The 25,030-nt window shown below is 41.7% G+C and overlaps 1 protein-coding gene across 1 annotated transcript in view; it reads left to right on the top strand.

Annotated features, from left to right (window-relative positions):
* Positions 1-23,838, top strand: part of LOC141058132 (uncharacterized) — a 125,836-nt gene extending 101,998 nt beyond the window's left edge. Inside the window, 11 exon segments of the mRNA XM_073554291.1 lie at positions 33-152; positions 719-817; positions 1,133-1,252; positions 1,422-1,464; positions 6,466-6,548; positions 8,137-8,256; positions 18,013-18,111; positions 18,388-18,507; positions 20,105-20,144; positions 20,537-20,654; positions 23,634-23,838. Coding sequence (XP_073410392.1) covers positions 33-152; positions 719-817; positions 1,133-1,252; positions 1,422-1,464; positions 6,466-6,548; positions 8,137-8,256; positions 18,013-18,111; positions 18,388-18,507; positions 20,105-20,144; positions 20,537-20,654; positions 23,634-23,838 — 1,167 coding nt within the window.
* The last annotated feature ends 1,192 nt before the right edge of the window (positions 23,839-25,030 follow it).

Here is a 25,030-nt window from a genome sequence, read left to right as displayed (position 1 = left end):
GTATAGTATCTCATTTTACTGTGTATTTACAGCCTGGTGAGACATGGAGCTCCCCTGATAAGCCATGTGAACAGATTGAGTGCCAGCACATTGAAGATCAGTATGTGCCTGTTGCAGTCAGAACAGTTTGTGCCATCGAACATTGTGAACAGGTACGATCAATTTAATATGAGAACTTCTCTAAATCACAATGCCCATGTGCAAACAAGAGTGGAAAGTAGCACTCCAATTTTTTTTATTTATTTTTTTTAAATGTTGGGATTTAGTCACCAAAGCTTCAGAGACTTGCTTAAGTTTGGGGAATAAATCACACCTCAACTCTGAAGTTCAGAAAGCTGCTCTTCTTTCCCTTAAGGCTCATACTCACTTGTGAGAAACTCGCACGATTCTCGTGCGAGTCTCTCGCATGAAGACCTGGCAAAGCTGCTGGCACTGGGACCAGAGCGTGCGGCTACATGTATTTCTATGCAGCCGCATGCTCCGGTCCCAGTGCCGGTGACAGTGCCGGGCTTTCATGCAAGAGACTTGCACGAGAATCGTGCAAGTCTCTCGCAATTGAGTATTAGCCCTTTCATGAATTATATGGGAATCTGAGTCAATTCTTGGAAGTTCTGCGCCCACCTAAGGAGAACAAGCTTGTAGTACTAGTCCCAATTTGCTTTCTTGGGACTTTCTGACCTATAGACTTTAGAAACTAAGCAAATATCTTGTTCCACAGGGTTACGAATACGAGACAGTTCAAGGCAAATGTTGTGGAAAATGTGTAAAGAAGTCCTGTGTGATGTATATGAGTGACAGCACAACCAGAATTATCAAGGTATGGTCAAAAAATAATAACAATATATGATTTGTTTTGCTCAAAGCATGCTCTAATTGTATGTAAAGATAAAAATGAAACTTCAAAATTCTATTCTGCTCCTGACACCTTAATTTTGATTTCTCCTGTGCTCATTATCTATTGTGAAAAATGCAATTTGTGTGACCTTCCAAAAAAGTGATAAGCTCCATTTTAGCTACAGTATTCTACTTAAATACACTAGACATATTGACATTCGTCACCGTTTTGTATCATTTTGAGCACAATTCTAAAGATGTTCTAAATTACACATGATCTTATTTAACTAATTTTCAGCCTGAAGAAAATTATGTTCCACCAGAAGATAAGTGCTCTATCTACACCTGTTCCAGCACCTACGATATTGAGAAGAAAAGCATATCGTGCTCAGTTCCCGATGGTTCCATATGTATCGAGGTTTGTTCACCTACATAGTCATATTTTATTATGTAATTGAAATAAATTTGGAGTAAAAAGGAAGTATGGTGTATGCACTAGAAAAAAAGAATATTTATTCCCTGATTCATCATCAGCAAGGTTTTTCTAGTCACTTCTCTTTTTTGTCTTATTATTTTGCATCTTTAAGGGAACAGAACTTGTACATTCTGAGGATGATTGCTGTGGCAAATGTGTTAAGGTCGGCCAAGGCCGTATTCGTGGCTGAGTTAATTGAGCCTTGCGTGCCCTGGCCTCCCAACACATATAAATTATGTTTCACTGTCAGCTTATTCGTCTGTCCGCCCTCTGTACCGTCAGGGTCTTTTATTTGTTTCTTAAGGTTGCCTCTGGCCGCTTGTGAGCAAACTGAGACACAGTCCAGGTGCAACTCAAAATGTAAAACTTTACTCTCATGTCTTCGAAGCACATCCAAATTCGTCACAGCAGTATCGACAAATTTCACATTACAAGTTACTTCATCGCTCCCTGTACTTCCCTCCCTGTCACACGGCACATGCCTGGGACGGACCTTTAATACGGCTCCTTAGCGACCTCCCTTCCTTTTACAATGGTTGTCCCTGACCATGTCTTACTTAAACTTTATTGTTGCAAGTAAATACTCCATGCAGGGAGGATAAAGTAAACAAAAGAATGCTTTCTTCATTCCTCTGTATTTACAAGTAGGTGCCCGGAGACAGTCCATCCGTTTGCACTGTCAGTCCATAGATAACACAGTTCAAACCTGCACCTTTTGGGTACTTTTTCCTTAAGGGAGATGTCCCCGTCCCTTTGTGTATGGCATTCCACAAATGCAAAGTCCTGCTATTCAGCAGGAAGTGCGCAACAGGCGCAAAAAAAATAAAATAATGTCAAAACAATGTTCTCTCCTGGCCGTAATGGCCGCATGGCTCCCGACTTTGGGAGCGTATCAGGGCTCCTTCACCCGCAGGGACTCAGAACAGTCCCGTGTACTGCTTATATGACATTAGTACAACGAGCACAACTTTTCACATTTTCATTTTTTCCTGAATTCAAACAGTTCAATGGCACGTGTCCCGTGCAGCTTTGTCATCATTTCTCCTTGCCCGCGCACGAGCTGAAGAGGACTCTGCAGCCGCAGAGTCCATGAGCTGCCAGGATGCAGCAGGTGCAGTGCTGCATGTAGTGGAAACATGGGGAGCCGACTGCTCCCGACTTGGGCCCTCATATAGTCCCAGGCTGCAATCCTCCGGACACAATATCACCGCTACCATGAAATAGCCCCTAGAACAGTCCTCCTTAAAGTAAGAGACCCAGTCCTGTTCCAATAGGGGTCTCCTGTGTTTCATGGAGCAAGCTTTAATGTAGATCTTGTCATCAGTTCCTGCCTCCCGGATAAAGCCATATCTTTGTTCCACATTGGCGTAAACCAGCTGCCCATGAGAACGGCGCCCGGCCATAGCGCCCTTACCATGTTGGTGCAGCAGGGCCCAAATTTCTTTCTTTCACTGTTTCTTCCTAGCGCTTATGTCCGCAATCCATATGGCCTGTCCCGGGGTGGGGATGGGCCCTGTACTGCTTTGCGGACCCGGGGAGTACCCAACTCTACACTTGCTTTCGACATGTGCCTAGCCTCCTGTCCCTGATGACTGTAGGACAAATCAAGGGGCTCGCTCCATGAGACAGAGGGCTGAGGAACAGTTCGGCCTGGTGGGGTAGAAGGCCGCTGCAAGGATCAGCCTTCCATTATCAAAGGTCATAGTTCACTCAACGCTAGTGTATTTGGGGATCCGGTTGCACCTGTTCCACGAGTGTTGGATCCTTACGTGGACGCTGCGGCGCACTCTGGCTCCCGATGACGAAGTGCCAGCTCAGCCATTACTTCCAGATCAGGCTCCTCTAGGGTTGTCACTGGCTCCATTCCCCGCTGCTGCTGTAATGCTGTTTCTGGGCAAAAAGGTTCCGCCGTCTGATAATGCTCCTACTCTGGTCGTCGTGGAAGCTCCTGTTCCTTGTGTTGTGACTCCAGTTCGGCACTTTCTCCCGGTGAGGGCTCCTTCGCTGTCTCCTGCTTCTGGCGTTGGCGTTCCTGCTCACGATGACATGGTGGCTCGGGCTCCAGTACCCAATTGTGACTCCCCTCTGCAGGTGACAGGTACCATGCAACAGCGTCGTCTTCCTTACGTCCGGGCCTGGCTCTTTCATCCTTCTTCCACCACTTCCATTCCACACAGCCTATGCCTCCGCAGTGATGGGTGCAGGATTGGTTCATCACTGCCGGCGCTGTATCTTGTAATGACGCCATGTTGTTGCACACAGGATTGTCTTCTGGGCCCAACCCATTCCACGGTGGGGATGCTTCCAGCTGCTCCACTCGTTTCCTTGTAACCTGTTGTAAGGGGTGAGTTTTCCTTCTCCAGCGCACCCATCAGGGGAAGGCACCATGATCTGGCCACAGACTATGCCAGTAGCTTCTCACACCAATTCTCCATCAGGACGCTAACGAAGGGTGGGATCTGGGCTGTTGTCCTTCATGTGCACGCCATTATCCGCCATCTTTAGAGCCGCCATCTCTGTCATCACAATGTCAGTCTCATTAAAGGTTTTAGACAAGTCCAGTGTATTAGTCACATGCGGCATTTCAGTTGCATCCACAATACCTTCATCTCTTTCCTTTCTTGCCACATCAATCACATCGTCCACAGGTTTCTCACGGGGCACGTTTGCGGCATCCTGCCGACTACGCCAAGTGGAAAGGTTGGCCAGGGCTGTATTCTTAGCTGAGCTTATCAGACCTTGCATGCCCTGGCCTCCCAACACTTATAAATCATGTTTCACTGTCAGCTTACTTGTGTCTCCGTCCTCTGTGCCATAAGGGCATTTTCTTTATTTCCTAAGGTCGCCTCCAGCCTCTGGTGAAGAAACAGATACACAGACCAGGTGCAACTCAAAACGTAACAAATATGTTACAGCATTATCGACAGATTTCACATTACTCATTACTTCATCTTTCCCTGTACTCCTCTCCCTGAAAAATGGCACGTGCCCAGGTCAAAACATTTTATACGGCTCCTAAGCATCCTCCCTGTCCAGACTCACTGTGTACCGGCATTCACTCAGCCATTTTGCCCCGGATCTGAGGGCATCAGCCCAAGCAATGACCTGCCACTTGTTGAGCGACCTGCCCTGATGACCTGCGGTGACTTGTCCTGTACCCCAAGTTCCTGTAGCTGCTGCCTCTGCTGTATCTGTAGCTATGCTGGCTTACTGACTCTGGATGGCTGGGCTCCTTCTTAAATGAACATTCCAGGGTCTCTGCTTTGGCCGGGCTTTAAGCCTATCCAAGCTCTATGGGTGCCCTGACTCCTTCTCCCTCTAACCAGGAAGCTCCCCTCTCCTAACTGTTGTCACCCCTCCTATCTTAACTGTTACCTAACCTACAGTTGTGGCCAAAAGTATTGACACCCCTGCAATTCTGTCAGATAATACTCAGTTTCTTCCTGAAAATGATTGCAAACACAAATTCTTTGGTATTATTATCTTCATTTAATTTGTCTTCAATGAAAAAACACAAAACAGAATGAAGCAAAAAGCAAAACATTGATCATTTCACACAAAACGCCAAAAATGGGCCAGACAAAAGTATTGGCACCCTCAGCCTAATACTTGGTTGCAAAACCTTTAGCCAAAATAACTGCGACCAACCGCTTCCGGTAACCATCAATGAGTTCCTTACAATGCTCTGCTGGAATTTTAGACCATTCTTCTTTGGCAAACTGCTCCAGGTCCCTGATATTTGAAGGGTGCCTTATCCAAACTGCCATTTTTAGATCTCTCCACAGGTGTTCTATGGGATTCAGGTCTGGACTCATTGCTGGCCACCTTAGAAGTCTCCAGTGCTTTCTCTCAAACCATTTTCTAGTGCTTTTTGAAGTGTGTTTTGGGTCATTGTCCTGCTGGAAGACCCATGACCTCTGAGGGAGACCCAGCTTTCTCATGCTGGGTCCTACATTATGCTGCAAAATTTTATAATGCCATGCACACGGTCAAGCAGTCCAGTGCCAGAGGCAGCAAAGCAACCCCAAAACATCAGGGAACCTCCGCCATGTTTGACTGTAGGGACCGTGTTCTTTTCTTTGAATGCCTCTTTTTTTCTCCTGTAAACTCTATGTTGATGCCTTTGCCCAAAAAGCTCTACTTTTGTCTCATCTGACCAGAGAACATTCTTCCAAAACGTTTTAGGCTTTTTCAGGTAAGTTTTGGCAAACTCCAGCCTGGCTTTTTTATGTCTCGGGGTAAGAAGTGAGGTCTTCCTGGGTCTCCTACCATACAGTCCCTTTTCATTCAGACGCTGACGGATAGTACGGTTTGACACTGTTGTACCCTCGGACTGCAGGGCAGCTTGAACTTGTTTGGATATTAGTTGAGGTTCTTCAGCCAACATCCGCACAATCTTGTTTTGAAATCTCTTGTCAATTTTTCTTTTCCGTCCACATCTAGGGAGGTTAGCCACAGTGCCATGGGCTTCTTGATGACACTGCGCACGGTAGACACAGGAACATTCAGGTCTTTGGAGATGGACTTGTAGCCTTGAAATTGCTCATGCTTCCTCACAATTTGGTTTCTCAAGTCCTCAGACAGTTCTTTGGTCTTCTTTCTTTTCTCCATGCTCTATGTGGTACACACAAGGACACAGGACAGGGGTTGAGTCAACTTTAATCCATGTCAACTGACTGCAAGTGTGATTTAGTTATTGCCAACACCTGTTAGGTGCCACAGGTAAGTTACAGGTGCTGTTAATTACACAAATTAGAGAAGCATCACATGATTTTTCGAACAGTGGCAATACTTTTGTCCACCCTCTTTTTTATGTTTGGTGTGGAATTATATCCAATTTGGCTTTAGGACAATTGTTTTTGTGTTTTTTCATTTAAGACAAATTAAATGAAGATAATAATACCAAAGAATTTGTGTTTGCAATCATTTTCAGGAAGAAACTGAGTATTATCTGACAGAATTGCAGGGGTGTCAATACTTTTGGCCACAACTGTAGTGGCCTATAAAGAACAGTACACTTTCCCTATTCAACACTATAGTCATATATATGCATAGCAGTATTATGTACACTGTATATAAACATAGCATTTCACAATAACGCATGACCTACAGATACAGTACATGCACTCCAAACCGGGACGTGCTTGGGGGTTCAGGACGGCTTCTGTGACCCCCTTACAAATGTATACCTTATGCTTGCATAATGAATGCCAAAGGCAACTCAACAATCATTTTGAAGGTATGCTAATTCCATTACTAGAAGCAATTCACTGCATTAAGATTTATTTTTGCATATAAAGAAAACTGTATATATCCCTAAGTATTGAGCTTCCCTGGTAGTAAATAGCATAACTGTACTTTGACAGCAGAGGGTCACTCACATTAAACCCATTGCTGTCAAAGCCAACCAGGATTCCTAGGTGCTATCCCTTAAAACCTTCAGTATTTGGCTGGGTGCAGACAACTGTATTTTCTCTAATCCAATAAAATCGTGTCAGTTATGCAAATCACAATCACTCGAATCAGAGTTTTATCAGAGTGTCAGCATAGTGGGATCCAATTCTCTTGGATGAGGAGAAGACGGAGAAAAAAAATCAGCATTTTCTCCATTCTGTCATTCTGTGGAAATTGGACTGCAATCATTTGTTATGCAAGTGAAGTCCGATGTGTTCAGCGGACTCAATGGCTTGTATGGCCGGGTGTGATCGAATATTGGATCAAATTCAGGCATGCAGCGATTTTTTCCTTGGGTGGGCTTAGTTAGAGGAAAAGTTTTTGCTTGTGTACGGCCCCATAGACTAACACTGAGCTGAGTGTGATCTGATGTTTTGTCAGATCACACTTGGATCAAAAATATGTTTGTTGGCACGAGCCCTTATAATTTTGTAACTTATAGTCAATCGAGTTTATTCTGGATAATGTTTTTGTCATGCATTTACGTAATGCACGATGAACATTATTATCATACTGTATATACATAATGCATATATGATATAGAAAGACATACAAAAATTCCATACAATTCATATAGAAGGTTGGCATCAGGGGTTGTCATACGGTCTACACTTTGAACATTAAGGATCTGGTAAAATATCCTGTATTTGCCACTGGCATGATTTTCATGTCTTATACTGTTGAGAGCTGAAAAGTCTATAGTTAAAGGAGTTGTTTTGGACATTAACATTACCTTATTTTATTTATAATAGGTCATCAATGTCTGATCTGTTGGGGGTGCAACACTCTGCACCCCCACCGGTCATCGGCTCAATTAACAACTCAATTGAAGGTATAGTGGCCATGGACGCGTGCTACAATTCCACACCCAATAGATTTGAATAGGGGGCGGATGTGCAGTACATACAGTGTAAGGAGCTGTGCAGATCCATAAGTGAGCAGTTCCGGTCACTGCTGGAACACTTGATCAGCAGGGGTGCTGGGTGATACACCTTCGTTGATCAAACAATAATGACCTATCCTAAACATAGGCAATCATTGTTAAAGTTACGAACAACCTCTTTATGTCTATAATTGCTATAAAACCTTTTCAACCTATACATTGCAATAATGCTATACATCTTTAAATCTATTGACTGCATATGGCCACCAGAGCCCAAAAAAAAATTATCTTGAAGGACTTGTTCAAGTTACCATATTAATAACTTATCTTTGGTATGAGATTAGTGGGGCTCCAGTACCCCCACAATCAGTTACATGGGAAATAAACTGCAGTACTTGGTCTACTGATCATTTATCCATCAAGTATCAATGTCTCAGGATTTGTAAATTCTTATATCTGTATAATATCTCATTTTATTGTGTATTTACAGCCTGGTGAGACATGGAGCTCCCCTCATAAGCCATGTGAACAGATTGAGTGCCACCACATTGAAGATCAGTATGTGCCTGTTGCAGTCAGAACAGTTTGTGCCATCGAACGTTGTGAACAGGTACGATCAATTTATTATGACAACCTCTCTAAATCACAATGCCCATGTGCAAACAAGAGTGGAAAGTAGCACTCCAATTTTTTTTTTTAAATATTGGGATTTAGTCACCAAAGCTTCAGAGACTTGCTTAAGTTTGGGGAATAAATCACAACCCAACTCTGAAGTTCAGAAGGTTGCTCTTCTTTCCCTTAGGGCTCATACTCACTTGCGAGAAACTCGCACGATTCTCGTGCGAGTCTCTCGCACGAAAACCTGGGACAGCCGCCGGCACTGGGACCGGAGCGTGCGGCTACATGTATTTCTACATGAGAATCGTGCGAGTCTCTCTCAAGTTAGTATGAGCCCTCACATGAATTATTTGGGAATCTGAGTCAATTCTTGGAAGTTCTGCGCCCACCTAGGTAGAACAAGCTTGTAGTACTAGTCCCAATTTGCTTTCTTTGCAGGAACTCTGACCTATGGACTTTAGAAACTAAGCTAATGTCTTGTTCCCCAGGGCTTTGAATACAAGACAGTTGAAGGCGAATGTTGTGGAAAATGTGAAAAGGTGTCCTGTGTGATCAATATGAGTGACAACACAACCAGAGTTATGAAGGTATGGTCAAAAAATAACAATATATGATTTGTTTTGCTCAAAGCATGTTTTAATTGTATGTAAAGATAAAAATAAAACTTGAAAATTCTAATCTGTTCCTGAAACCTTAATTTTGATTTCTCCTGTGCAAATTATGTATTGTGAAAAATGCAATTTGTGTGACCTTCCAAAAAATAGTCATAAGCTCCTTTTCAGCTATTGTATTCTACTTATATACACTAGACATATTAACATTAGTCGTCGTTTTCTATAAATTTGTGCACAATTCTAAGGATGTTCTAAATTAATCATTATATTATTTAACTAATTTTCAGCCTGAAGAAAATTATGTTCCACCAGAAGATAAGTGCTCTATCTACACCTGTTCCAGCACCTATGATGTTGAGAAGAAAAGCATATCGTGCTCAGTTCCCGATGGTTCTAAATGTATCGAGGTTTGTTCACCTACATAGTCATATTTTATTGTGTAATTGAAATAAATTTGGATTAAAAAGGAAGTATGGTGTATGCACTAGAAAAAAAGAATATTTATTCCCTGATTCATCATCAGCAAGGTTTTTTTAGTCACTTCTCTTTTTTGTCTTACTATTTTGCATGTTTTAGGGAACAGAACTCGTACATTCTGAAGATGACTGCTGTGGCAAATGTGTTAAGGTCGGCCAAGGCCGTATTCATGGCTGAGCTTATTGGGCCTTGCATGCCCTGGCCTCCCAACACATATAAATCATGTTTCACTGTCTGTCAGCTTACTTGCCTCTCCATCCTCTGCGCTGTCAGTGCTTTTTTCCTCATTTATTAAGGTCGACTCCAGCCGCTTGTGGACAAACAGAGACACAGTCCAGGTGCAACTCCAAATGTAAAGCTTTACTCTCGTGTCTTCACAGCACATCTAGATTCATTACAGCATTATTGGCAGATTTCACGTTGCACCTTACTTCATTTTTCCCTGTACTCCTCTCCCTGCCACACGGCTCATGCCCTAGTTGGACCGTTTCATATGGCTCCTCGGCGTCCTCCCTTCCTTTTTTCCAATGGTCGTCCCTGATCAAGTCTTACTTAAACTTTATTGTTACAAGTAAATACTCCACACAGGGAGGATAAACAAGTAAACAAAAGAACACTTTCTTCATTAATCTGCATTGAAAAGCAGGTGCCCGGAGACAGTTCATCCGTTTACACCGTCAGTCCATAGATAACGCAGTTCAAATCTGCACCTTTCGGGTACTTTGCTCTTAAGGGAGATGACCCCTCCCTTTGTGTATGGCATTTGCAAGCTGCCTGGTCCTAGAACGCAGTCTGTCACAGCTGCCACACCCGGTCCATTAGTCCAAGGACCTGTTGTTCCACAAAGGCAAAGTCCTGCTATTCAGCAGAAAGTGCGCAACAAGCGTAACAAAAACATAATGACCAAACAAGGTTCTCTCTTGGCCGTAATGGCTGCATGGCTCCTGACTATGGGAGCGTATCAGGGCTCCTTCACCTGCAGGGACTCAGAACAGTCTCATGTACTGCTTATATGACAATAGTGCAATGAGCACAACTTTTCACATTTATGTTTTTTCCTGAATACACAGAGTTCAAAGGCACATGTCCAATGCCGCTTTGTCATTAGTGTTCCATGCCCGTGTACGAGCTGAAGTGGACTCTGCAGCCCCAGAGTCCATGGGCTGCCAGGATGCAGCAGGAGCAGTGCTGGAGGTAGTGGAAACACGGGGAGCCGACTGCTCCTGACTGTCATCCTCCGGACACAATGTCACTGCTACCGCAAAATAGCCGCTCCCGATGACGAAGTGCCAGCTCGACCTTTACTTCCGGTTCAGGCTCCTCTAGGGTCATCACTTGTTCCGGTCCCCGCTGCTGCTGTAATGCTGGCTCTGGGCGAAAACGTTCCTCATTTTTCAATCTATTGATTGCATATGGCCACCAGAGCACAAAAAAAACAATTATCTTGAAGGATTTATTCAAGTTAACATATTAATAACTTATCTATGGTATCAGATTAGTGGGGCTCCAGTACCCTCACAATCACGTACATGTGAAATAAAGTGCCGTACTTGGTCTACTGATCATTTATCCATGAAGTCTGAATGTCTCGGGTCCGAGTCGAAGGTCGATAAAAAAAACAAAAACCCGTTATTAGATGTTAAACAATGCATCAGGCTGTGGTTTTCCACTCTGTACACTACCACTATCAGGCTACTGCTTGAGCAACTAGAATTTGAGTGCTGGGGGAGTTATCTGCTCTGTCCTCCATCGATTTCATATTGATGACATTTCCCAGAAGAAAAATATAAATATATTAGTCCTAGACAACCCTTTTAACTTTGAATTTTTCATTTTGTGCACACATTTGGATTTGTAAATTCTTATATCTGTATAATATCTCATTTTACTGTGTATTTACAGCCTGGTGAGACATGGAGCTCCCCTGATAAGCCATGTGAACAGATTGAGTGCCAGCACATCGAAGATCAGTATGTGCCTGTTGCAGTCAGAACAGTTTGTGCCATTGAACATTGTGAACAGGTACGATCAATTTAGTATTAGAACCTCTCTAAATCACAATGCCCATGTGCAAACAAGAGTGGAAAGTAGCACTCCAATTTTTTTTTTTAAATGTTGGGATTTAGTCACCAAAGCTTCAGAGACTTGCTTAAGTTTGGGGATTAAATCACAACCCAACTCTGAAGTTCAGAAGGTTGTTCTTCTTTCCCTTAGGGCTCATACTCACTTGCGAGAAACTCGCATGATTCTCGTGCGAGTATCTCGCGTGAAAACCTGGGACAGCCGCCGGCACTGGGACCGGAGCATGCGGCTACATGTATTTCTACATGAGAATTGTGTGAGTCTCTCTCAAGTTAGTATGAGCCCTCACATGAATTATTTGGGAATCTGAGTCAATTCTTGGAAGTTCTGCGCCACCTAGGTAGAACAAGCTTGTAGTACTAGTCCCAATTTGCTTTCTTTGCAGGAACTCTGACCTATAGACTTTAGAAACTAAGCTAATGTCTTGTTCCCCAGGGCTATGAATACAAGACAGTTGAAGGCGAATGTTGTGGAAAATGTGAAAAGGTGTCCTGTGTGATCAATATGAGTGACAACACAACCAGAGTTATGAAGGTATGGTCAAAAAATAACAATATATGATTTGTTTTGCTCAAAGCATGTTTTAATTGTATGTAAAGATAAAAATAAAACTTGAAAATTCTTATCTGTTCCTGAAACCTTAATTTTGATTTCTCCTGTGCAAATTAGGTATTGTGAAAAATGCAATTTGTGTGACCTTCCAAAAAATAGTCATAAGCTCCTTTTCAGCTATTGTATTCTACTTATATACACTAGACATATTAACATTAGTCGTCGTTTTCTATAAATTTGTGCACAATTCTAAGGATGTTCTAAATTAATCATTATATTATTTAACTAATTTTCAGCCTGAAGAAAATTATGTTCCACCAGAAGATAAGTGCTCTATCTACACCTGTTCCAGCACCTATGATGTTGAGAAGAAAAGCATATCGTGCTCAGTTCCCGATGGTTCTAAATGTATCGAGGTTTGTTCACCTACATAGTCATATTTTATTGTGTAATTGAAATAAATGTGGATTAAAAAGGAAGTATGGTGTATGCACTAGAAAAAAAGAATATTTATTCCCTGATTCATCATCAACACGGTTTTTTTAGTCACCTCTCTTTTTTGTCTTACTATTTTTTATGTTTTAGGAAACAGAACTCGTACATTCTGAAGATGACTGCTGTGGCAAATGTGTTAAGGTCGGCCAAGGCCGTATTCATGGCTGAGCTTATTGGGCCTTGCGTGCCCTGGCCTCCCAACACATATAAATCATGTTTCACTGTCTGTCAGCTTACTTGTCTCTCCATCCTCTTCTGTCAGCTTACTTGTCTCTCCATCCTCTGCGCTGTCAGTGCTTTTTTCTTCATTTATTAAGGTCGACTCCAGCCACTTGTGGACAAACAGAGACACAGTCCAGGTGCAACTCCAAATGTAAAGCTTTACTCTCGTGTCTTCACAGCATATCTAGATTCAGTACAGCATTATTGGCATATTTCACGTTGCACCTTACTTTATTTTTCCCTGTACTCCTCTCCCTGCCACACGGCTCATGCCCTAGTTGGACCGTTTCATATGGCTCCTCAGCGTCCTTCCTTCCTTTTACAATGGTCGTCCCTGATCAAGTCTTACTTAAACTTTATTGTTACAAGTAAATACTCCACACAGGGAGGATAAACAAGTAAACAAAAGAACACTTTCTTCATTAATCTGTATTTAAAAGCAGGTGCCCGGAGACAGTTCATCCGTTTACACCGTCAGTCCATAGATAACGCAGTTCAAATCTGCACCTTTCGGGTACTTTGCTCTTAAGGGAGATGTCCCCTTCCCTTTGTTTATGGCATTTGCAAGCTGCCTGGTCCTAGAACGTAGTCTGTCACAGCAGCCACACCTGGTCCATTAGTCCAAGGACCTGTTGTTCCACAAAGGCAAAGTCCTGCTATTCAGCAGAAAGTGCGCAACAAGCGTAACAAAAACATAATGACTAAACAAGGTTCTCTCTTGGCCTTAATGGCTGCATGGCTCCTGACTATGGGAGCGTATCAGGGCTCCTTCACCCGCAGGGACTCAGAACAGTCTCGTGTACTGCTTATATGACAATAGTGCAATGAGCACAACTTTTCACATTTACATTTTTTCCTGAATACACAGAGTTCAAAGGCACACGTCCCATGCCACTTTGTCATTAGTGTTCCATGCCCGTGTATGAGCTGAAGTGGACTCTGCAGCCCCAGAGTCCATGGGCTGCCAGGATGCAGCAGGAGCAGTGCTGGAGGTAGTGGAAACACGGGGAGCCGACTGCTCCTGACTGTCATCCTCCGGACACAATGTCACTGCTACCGCAAAATAGCCGCTCCCGATGACGAAGTGCCAGCTTGACCTTTACTTCCGGTTCAGGCTCCTCTAGGGTCATCACTTGTTCCGGTCCCCGCTGCTGCTGTAATGCTGGCTCTGGGCGAAAACGTTCCTCATTTTTCAATCTATTGATTGCATATGGCCACCAGAGCACAAAAAAAACAATTATCTTGAAGGATTTGTTCAAGTTAACATATTAATAACTTATCTATGGTATGAGATTAGTGGGGCTCCAGTACCCTCACAATCACGTACATTTGAAATAAAGTGCCGTACTTGGTCTACTGATCATTTATCCATGAAGTCTGAATGTCTCGTGTCCGAGTCGAAGGTCGATAAAAAAACCAAAAACCCGGTATTAGATGTTAAACAATGCATCAGGCTGTGGTTTTCCACTCTGTACACTACCACTATCAGGCTAATGCTTGAGCAGCTAGAATTTGAGTGCTGGGGGAGTCATCTGCTCTGTCCTCCATCGATTTCATATTGATGACATTTCCCAGAAGAAAAATATAAATATATTAGTCCTAGACAACCCTTTTAACTTTGAATTTTTCATTTTGTGCACACATTTGGATTTGTAAATTCTTATATCTGTATAATATCTCATTTTACTGTGTATTTACAGCCTGGTGAGACATGGAGCTCCCCTGATAAGCCATGTGAACAGATTGAGTGCCAGCACATCGAAGATCAGTATGTGCCTGTTGCAGTCAGAACAGTTTGTGCCATCGAACATTGTGAACAGGTACGATCAATTTAGTATTAGAACCTCTCTAAATCACAATGCCCATGTGCAAACAAGAGTGGAAAGTAGCACTCCAATTTTTTTTTTTAAATGTTGGGATTTAGTCACCAAAGCTTCAGAGACTTGCTTAAGTTTGGGGAATAAATCACAACCCAACTCTGAAGTTCAGAAGGTTGCTCTTCTTTTCCTTAGGGCTCATACTCACTTGCGAGAAACTCGCATGATTCTCGTGCGAGTCTCTCGCACGAAAACCTGGGACAGCCGCCGGCACTGGGACTGGAGCGTGCGGCTACATGTATTTCTACATTAGAATCGTGCGAGTCTCTCTCAAGTTAGTATGAGCCCTCACATGAATTATTTGGGAATCTGAGTCAATTCTTGGAAGTTCTGCGCCCACCTAGGTAGAACAAGCTTGTAGTACTAGTCCCAATTTGCTTTCTTTGCAGGAACTCTGACCTATAGACTTTAGAAACTAAGCTAATGTCTTGTTCCCCAGGGCTATGAATACAAGACAGTTGAAGGCGAATGTTGTGGAAAATGTGAAAAGGTGTCCTGTGTGATCAATATGAGTGACAACACAACCAGAGTTATGAAGGTATGGTCAAAAAATAACAATATATGATTTGTTTTGCTCAAAGCATGTTATAATTGTATGTAAAGATAAAAATAAAACTTGAAAATTCTAATCTGTTCCTGAAACCTTAATTTTGATTTCTCCTGTGCAAATTAGGTATTGTGAAAAATGCAATTTGTGTGACCTTCCAAAAAATAGTCATAAGCTCCTTTTTAGCTATTGTATTCTACTTATATACACTAGACATATTAACATTAGTCGTCGTTTTCTATAAATTTGTGCACAATTCTAAGGATGTTCTAAATTAATCATTATAATATTTAACTAATTTTCAGCCTGAAGAAAATTATGTTCCACCAGAAAATAAGTGCTCTATCTACACCTGTTCCAGCACCTATGATGTTGAGAAGAAAAGCATATCGTGCTCAGTTCCCGATGGTTCTAAATGTATCGAGGTTTGTTCACCTACATAGTCATATTTTATTGTGTAATTGAAATAAATGTGGATTAAAAAGGAAGTATGTAGTATGCACCAGAAAAAAAGAATATTTATTCCCTGATTCATCATCAGCATGGTTTTTTTAGTCACTTCTCTTTTTTGTCTTACTATTTTTCATGTTTTAGGGAACAGAACTCGTACATTCTGAAGATGACTGCTGTGGCAAATGTGTTAAGGTCGGCCAAGGCCGTATTCATGGCTGAGCTTATTGGGCCTTGCGTGCCCTGGCCTCCCAACACATATAAATCATGTTTCACTGTCTGTCAGCTTACTTGTCTCTCCATCCTCTTCTGTCAGCTTACTTGTCTCTCCATCCTCTGCGCTGTCAGTGCTTTTTTCTTCATTTATTAAGGTCGACTCCAGCCACTTGTGGACAAACAGAAACACAATCCAGGTGCAACTCCAAATGTAAAGCTTTACTCTCGTGTCTTCACAGCACATCTAGAATCATTACAGCATTATTGGCAGATTTCACGTTGCACCTTACTTCATTTTTCCCTGTACTCCTCTCCCTGCCACACGCCTAGTTGGACCGTTTCATATGGCTCCTCAGCGTCCTTCCTTCCTTTTACAATGGTCGTCCCTGATCAAGTCTTACTTAAACTTTATTGTTACAAGTAAATACTCCACACAGGGAGGATAAACAAGTTAACAAAAGAACACTTTCTTCATTAATCTGTATTTAAAAGCAGGTGCCCGGAGACAGTTCATCCGTTTACACCGTCAGTCCATAGATAACGCAGTTCAAATCTGCACCTTTCGGGTACTTTGCTCTTAAGGGAGATGTCCCCTTCCCTTTGTTTATGGCATTTGCAAGCTGCCTGGTCCTAGAACGCAGTCTGTCACAGCAGCCACACCTGGTCCATTAGTCCAAGGACCTGTTGTTCCACAAAGGCAAAGTCCTGCTATTCAGCAGAAAGTGCGCAACAAGCGTAACAAAAACATAATGACTAAACAAGGTTCTCTCTTGGCCGTAATGGCTGCATGGCTCCTGACTATGGGAGAGTATCAGGGCTCCTTCACCCGCAGGGACTCAGAACAGTCTCGTGTACTGCTTATATGACAATAGTGCAATGAGCACAACTTTTCACATTTACATTTTTTCCTGAATACACAGAGTTCAAAGGCACGCGTCCCATGCCGCTTTGTCATTAGTGTTCCTTGCCCGTGTACGAGCTGAAGTGGACTCTGCAGCCCCAGAGTCCATGGGCTGCCAGGATGCAGCAGGAGCAGTGCTGGAGGTAGTGGAAACACGGGGAGCCGACTGCTCCTGACTGTCATCCTCCGGACACAATGTCACTGCTACCGCAAAATAGCCGCTCCCGATGATGAAGTGCCAGCTCGACCTTTACTTCCGATTCAGGCTCCTCTAGGGTCATCACTTGTTCCGGTCCCCGCTGCTGCTGTAATGCTGGCTCTGGGCGAAAACGTTCCTGATTTTTTAATCTATTGATTGCATATGGCCACCAGAGCACAAAAAAAACAATTATCTTGAAGGATTTGTTCAAGTTAACATATTAATAACTTATCTATGGTATCAGATTAGTGGGGCTCCAGTACCCTCACAATCACGTACATGGGAAATAAAGTGCCGTACTTGGTCTACTGATCATTTATTCATGAAGTCTGAATGTCTCGGGTCCGAGTCGAGGGTCGATAAAAAAAACAAAACCCGGTATTAGATGTTAAACAATGCATCAGGCTGTGGTTTTCCACTCTGTACACTACCACTTTTAGGCTACTGCTTGAGCAACTAGAATTTGAGTGCTGGAGGAGTCATCTGCTCTGTCCTCCATCGATATCATATTGATGACATTTCCCAGAAGAAAAATATAAATATATTAGTCCTAGACAACCCTTTTAACTTTGAATTTTTCATTTTGTGCACACATTTGGATTTGTAAATTCTTATATCTGTATAATATCTCATTTTACTGTGTATTTACAGCCTGGTGAGACATGGAGCTCCCCTGATAAGCCATGTGAACAGATTGAGTGCCAGCACATTGAAGATCAGTATGTGCCTGTTGCAGTCAGAACAGTTTGTGCCATCGAAAATTGTGAACAGGTACGATCAGTTTAGTATTAGAACCTCTCTACATCACAATGCCCATGTGCAAACAAGAGTGGCAAGTAGCACGCCAATTTTTTTTTTTTTTTTTGAAATGTTGGGATTTAGTTACAAAAGCTTCAGAGACTTGCTGAAGTTTAGGGAATAAATCACAACCCAACCTTGAATTTCAGTGGGCTGCTCTTATTTCCCTTACATGAATTATATGGGAATCTGAGTCAACTATTGGAAATTGTGCACCCACCTAGGTAGAACAAGCTTGTAGTACTAGTCCCAATTTGCTTTCTTTGCAGGACCCTGACCTATAGACTTTAGAAACTAAGCAAATATCTTGTTCTCCAGGGCTACTCATACAAGACAGTTGAAGGCAAATGTTGTGGAAAATGTGAAAAAGACGCCTGTGTGATCCATCTGAGTGACAACACAACCAGAATTATGAAGGTATGTTCAAAAAATAACAACATTATACCCTATGATTTGTTTTACTCAAAGCATGTTTTAATTGTATGTAAAGATAAAAATGAAACTTAAAATTTCTTTTCTGCTCCTGACACATTGATTTCTCCTGTGCTCATTATCTATTATGAAAAATGCATTTTGTGTGACCTTCCAAAAAAAGTCATGAGCTCCTTTTCAGCTACTATATTCTACTTAAATAAACTAGACATATTGACATTAGTCGCCGTTTGTATTTGATATTATCTAACTAATTTTCAGCCTGAAGAAAACTATGTACCACCAGAAGATAAGTGCTCCACCTACACCTGTTCCAGCACCTACGATGTTGAGAAGAAAAGCGTTTTGTGCACACCTCTCGATCATTCCAAGTGTATTGAGGTTTGCTCATCTACATTGTCATATTTTATTATATAATTAAAATTAATTTTGATTAGAAAGGAAGTATGCCCTAGAAAAAAAAAACATTTATTCCCATTTTTTTTGTCATTTCTTTTTTGTGTCTTGTAATATTCACAGAGGTTTTTTTCGCCTAGTTCTAAAAAATGTGTCACGTGGATTCATGAAATTAGCGCAAAGTGAAACAAAGGTCATCTTTCCTTTAACTTTGAGCTAAAAAGTTACATCTTTTTCAAAATGTCACAAAAGATGCAGGTTTTGAGAAAAAGAGTAAAACTGCTGCGGGGAGCGACTGGACTAGAGTTGCCCCAAGTGTTATGACTTTTTAAAACGATCGCAAATGATGAATCAGTCAAAAACAGATGTAATTACTAAACTTCACTCACAAAGCGGAAACCAAAAAAATCAAACAAACAGGCGAGCACATATAAACTAGACTTTAAAAAAAGAGATGAATACAATAATGAATTGGGTGCAAAAGAAAAGCACCCAAATAGGACAAACAAACAGGCGTAAAAGCAATGATGAATTGTGGCCTTAATGTTCTTGTCATTTCAGGTGACTTCTCACTATAACCTGATGTGTATGTTCATACTGTATATGACATCTATCCTGCATTTTCCAGCAGTTTTTTTCCCTGTCCATGTTCTATTTCTAATTTACAGGTGTCTAGAGCTAGTGGGTAGAGACTAGTTAGTACTATATCTTCTATACACAATTCCCATGCATACTCCCTATGTAGCATAACACCAACAGCAGTGTAATTATGAATCTAGAAAACTACTATAAAACAGCAGCATGACCTGTCTGTGTCTCTGTCTCTCTCATTCTGCTACCCCTTCACCCTCCTTACTCCATTGCCTTCAATAGGCAGCTGTAATCTGATCCTTCAGTGATCTGCAGCAAATGGGAGCAGGACATATTTTAGCAGTTTTTCAGAATGAGTAGTCAATTAAGCAATTAGTAGGAAGAATAAGTCATGTCGCTCATAAAGCATAATTCCCTGTCAACATATATTACAAAGTTTCCTTTAGTTGCTTGTACTATTGATATATGCCAAGTGTGTTGAAATAACAGTGCCCATTTAAGTGAAAGAATTTCTTTTAATATCATATTTTATTGCTTCTTAGGGTTCAATAAAAATTAGTCACTATTCATCTTCCAGCTTCATTGTTTTAAAAATCTAAAAACTGTTTTCTGATTAAATTCTCAATTTATCTTAATAGTCGTTAATGCCCTTTTTTCCAACACAGAGCATGGAATCCCATAGATAGACATAGAAGTATATGAGAAAATGTTATTTTTTATGCAAAAAAAAAATCACCTGCTCCCTTTATTAACAATATAGGGATCCATCCAGATAATTAGCATTTATCTTGGTGTGTGTATCGGGATTTAGAACTCCATATGGAAAATCAGAGCTTCAACCGAAAAGGAAATGTAATAAGTTATTAAACAACAAATAATGTTGGTCCGAGATGTTAAAAGGTGCATGTTCGTTTTAGGTGTTTTTTCTTTATTTTATGAAAAATAAAAAACTAAATTCATATTCATTGTGATCTATGTGTTTGTTGTGCAGGGTACTATCAAATCTGATGGCTGTTGTGAGTCTTGCGAACGTAAGTAATTTCTTATCAGTCCTACAAGTCTTTAGTAATTAGTTAATTTCCAGTAGTGTATTTGTGCTCTATAAGCATTACAGTTTAAACCTCTATAGTCAACAGCATAAGGGCAAAAAAAATGACCTTACAAAAAGAGAATAAGCCCTCCCCCGAGGTACTTCACAGCTTTATTTGTATACTTAGAATTTTGCAGAAGTTACGCACAAACGCATGAATAAATTACTGTTACATTATTAATAACACTTTTTATGCAATAATTATCACTTCCAAAATAACAATAGGAACCACTGATACTTGCTGATTTATAAACTAGTTATACCAATGCTTTCAGAGCAGAATACGCCTGTAATACTTACATGTTAGTAATCATATTCACATTCCTATTATAGCTGTCCTGTCTGGATGTGGGGTTCATAAACAATCCGAGCGTATCAAGACCAGCTTTTGCGAATCAGACCAGGTTGTGGAGCTGTCCTTCTGTGGTGGAGCCTGCATGACATCTTCTATGTAAGTTGAAAGTGTTGTTAATCCTTCACATTTATAACTTTGTAAGCCACTAGTGTGACAAGAAGACATACAGTATCTGTGTGCAAGGAGACATGTCTGTGTGCAAGGAGACATGTCTGTGTGCAAGGAGATATATCTATATGCAAGGAGACATATGTATGTGCAAGGAGACATGTCTGTGTGCAAGGAGATATATCTATATACAAGGAGAGAAACATTATTTATCTGCAAGGAGAGTTACAGTAATTATGTGCAAGGAGACATATTCATATATATAAAAATGAATGTATGTGTGTGTATATATGTGTGTATCAGCCACGCCCACTCCACATAGCCCCACCCAATCACTAAGCACCTTTCATTTCACCAGAGCGGTTTAAAAGAAGCTGAGCTGTGATTGGTTGCTATGAGCAACAGTTTTCCCACTCCAAAACACCTCAGAAGACGATGACCAGGTGGGAGAAATCTAGGATCCCCGGGAACATAAGTTCCGAGCCATTGTCTGCCCCCAAAAAGGAGCAGAGAGCACATGACAGAAATGAGTCACCCCCTCCCGTACCCATATACCCATCACACATCCTCCATCCCATAGGCACATCTTCCTTCTTAAAGGGATCTCCGATATGGAAGTGAGGGCAAATCCCTCAGTGTTCTGATATTGACCCCAGACTTCTATTAAAGGGATCTTTGGTATGGAAGTCAGGACAAATCCACTCTGCGCTCTGGTTCCGATGCCAGGCCTCTCTTAAAGGGATCCCCGGTATGGAAGTAAGGTCAAATCCACTCAGCGCTGTGGTTCTGACCCCAGGCTGACAGGATGTTGTGGCATATTAGGGGTAATAGTCCACTGGATTTGACGGGATGATGTGAGATATTAGTGGTAGTAGTCCGGTAGCTCTAGCTGACAGGATGATATGGGATATTAGGGGTAGTAGTCCGGTGGCTGTAGCTGATGGGATGATGTGGGATATTAGTGGTAGTAGTCCGGTGACTCTGATGGGATGATGTGGGATTTTAGGGGTAGTAGTCCGGTGGCTCTGATGGGATGATGTGGGATATTAGGGGTAGTTGTCTGGTGGCTCTGACGGGATGATGTGGGATATTAGTGGTAGTAGTCTGGTGCCTCTGATGGGATGATGTGGGATATTAGGGGTAGTAGTCCGGTGGTTTTAGCTGAAGGGATGATGTGGGATATTAGGGGTAGTAGTCTGGTGGCTCTGAGGGGATGATGTGGGATATTAGGGGTAGTAGTCCGGTGGCTCTGATGGGATGATGTGGAATATTAGGGGTAGTAGTCTGGTGGCTCTGACGGGATAATGTGAGATATTAGTGGTAGTTGTCCGGTGGCTCTGGCTAACGGGATGATGTGGGATATTAGTGGTAGTAGTTCAGTGGCTCTCGCTGACGGGATGATGTGGGATATTAGGGGTAGTAGTCCGGTGGCTCTGGCTGACAGGATGATGTGGGATTTAGTGTTAGTAGTCCGGTGGCTCTGATGGGATGATGTGGGATAATAGGGGTAGTAGTTCAGTGGCTATGGCTGATGGGATAATGTGGGATACTAGGGGTAGTAATTCGGTGGCTCTGACGGGATGATGTGGGATATTAGGGGTAGTAGTCGGGTGGCTCTGATGGGATGATGTAGGATATTAGGGGTAGTAGTCTGGTGGCTCTGACTGATGAGATGATGTGGGATATTAGGGGTAGTTGTCTGTTGGCTCTGGCTGACATGATGATGTGTGATATTAGGGGTAGTAGTCCGGTGGCTCTGACGGGATGATGAGGGATATTAGGGGTAGTAGCCCAGTGGCTCTGGCTGACGGGATGATGTGGGATATTAGGGGTAGTAGTCCAGTGGCTCTGGCTGACGGGATGATGTGGGATATTAGGGGTAGTAGTCCAGTGGCTCTGGCTGACTGGATGATGTGGGATATTAGGGGTAGTTGTCTGTTGGCTCTGGCTGACACGATGATGTGAGATATTAGTGGTAGTAGTCCGGTGGCTCTGACGAGATGATGTGTGATATTAGGGGTAGTAGTCCGGTGGCTCTGGCTGACGGGATGATGTGGGATATTAGGGGTAGTAGTCCGGTGGCTCTGACGGGATGATGAGGGATATTAGGGGTAGTAGTCCAGTGGCTCTGGCTGACGGGATGATGTGTGATATTAGGGGTAGTAGTCCGGTGGCTCTAGCTGACGGGATGATGTGGGATATTAGGGGTAGTAGTCCAGTGGCTCTGGCTGACGGGAGGATGTGGGATATTAGGGGTAGTTGTCTGTTGGCTCTGGCTGACACGATGATGTGTGATATTAGGGGTAGTAGTCCGGTGGCTCTGACGGGATGATGTGGGATATTAGGGGTAGTAGTCCGGTTGCTCTGTCAGACAGGATGATGTGGGATATTATAGTGAATGTGGCTATGCGGAGTGGATGGGACTATACACTCAGTTTTAAATATATAGATATAACCATTATAATTTGTTATTACTAACCGTAGTTAGTTACTATGCCCAGGCAACGCCAGGCTCTTCAGTTAGTCTATATATAACAAGACATATCAATGTGCAAGGAGACATATGTATGTGCAAGGAGATATACAGTATCTATGTGCAAGATTACATATCTATGTTCAAGGAGATATACAGTATCTATGTACAAGGTGACTTATCTATGTGCAATGAGACATATATATGCTCAACGAGACTTACAGTATCAATGTGCAAGGAGAGATACAGCATCTATGTACAAGGAGACATTTATGTGGAAGGAAACATACTGTACAGTATCTATATGCAATGAGACGTACAGTATCTATGTACAAGGAAAAATATCTATGGGTGTCGTTAGGTGTACTCTAGACAGTTGTCTACATGTGATGGTTGAAAATATCTTCAATTTTTATATGAGTTACCGTTGATCAGATCATAACTTTAACCTGGACAATCCTGTTACCATTTCTAAAATGTGTCCTCTTTCACAGATACTCTGCTGAGGCAAACCAGATGGAGCACACATGCAGCTGTTGTCAGGAAGTGAAGACCAGCAAACGGGAAGTAAACCTGAAATGCCTGGATGGAACCAGCACTGTCTATACCTACATATATGCAGAGGAGTGCGGCTGTACCCACACTGAATGCCAAAGTGATGTCCAGACCTCCAGCGCACAGCAACATCAACTGGTCTAATGTAAAGAGGACCTTCACCAGGACCTCCAGAAGCATCAAATCAACTGAATGACAGTATCAATCTGGCTAAATTAATTACACTGAATCAGAACTTTAATATGAACGCTGACTGAATATTGTACGTGACATCTGAATACTCTGGAAAACTAAACTCTACCAATGGGCTTCTAATGACAAGGTTTGCTTTTTGACTGCCAAGATCTCTTCATCGAAGCCTCCAACCTCTACTTATTTATCTCTATGTATCACAGGGCTTTAGTCAAATGAGCTAATTCTTGAGATTAAATAGTTTAAACCTTTAATTTTGCACAATAACATTATGTAAAACCTGTTTCCCATATATTGGAATTGAACTCGAGTACACAGGTTATCATATTTTAACTCCTTGATAGTCATTGTTATCAACATTAAAGCAGATACTCCAATACTACATTTAGATTACTTTTAATCTAGAGGACACAATATATTGCATAGATGTGTCTCTGAAAAAAAAGATACTAACAGAAGGCTCATCTTCAGGTCCATATAAGCATTTCATGATATGAAGGCAAATATACTGCTGCTCTATGTCATCCTGTTTACAGAATAGCTAAATTAGCTAAAGTTAGTTAATTTATCTGCAATTAGCTAATAGGAATATAAATAGGACTGCGCTATTGTTTTACTTTTATTGAATGTTTTGATTCATGGATGTCAGATTCTTGTTTTTTTTAATTTCTAAAGCTATGATCTTGTATGTATTTATTGCATCTGGTTGGAGATTTCACACATGTATTTGTTTTGTTCTTTTGCTATTGGCATTAGAGAATTATGAGTTTTTGTATTTCCAGAGTATGAAATATGATTTAAATTAAAAATCTTTTAAGCATTGTAGAAAGTTTCTGAGCTTGGTTTTATGTTCAGTTCATCTGCAGAAAGAAAAAAGAAAAAGAAAAAAAAGGTCTAATGAATATTAGTATTTTGAATTTTTATTGCATTTGCACACTGTATGTTATCGAAATACTGCACATGGAGCCCTTAGGCTTCATATTACCATCACAAAGGCACCCGATAACCCACTATACGACACTATATGACATGACTCAGTGACAGCATATTATTCCCTAAAGGTACTGGCTCCTGGGAAGAATATCTTCATTATATGACTAAGAATATGCCATCATATCAGAGCCATTCAGAGGTAATAAGATAG

Source organism: Dendrobates tinctorius, unplaced genomic scaffold, assembly GCF_039654945.1.
Source record: "Dendrobates tinctorius isolate UK_male_01 unplaced genomic scaffold, ASM3965494v1 ptg000211l, whole genome shotgun sequence".
NCBI classification, from domain to species: domain Eukaryota; kingdom Metazoa; phylum Chordata; class Amphibia; order Anura; family Dendrobatidae; genus Dendrobates; species Dendrobates tinctorius.
Note: the sequence above shows the minus strand (reverse complement) of the source record. Positions and strands in the feature narration are given on the sequence as shown.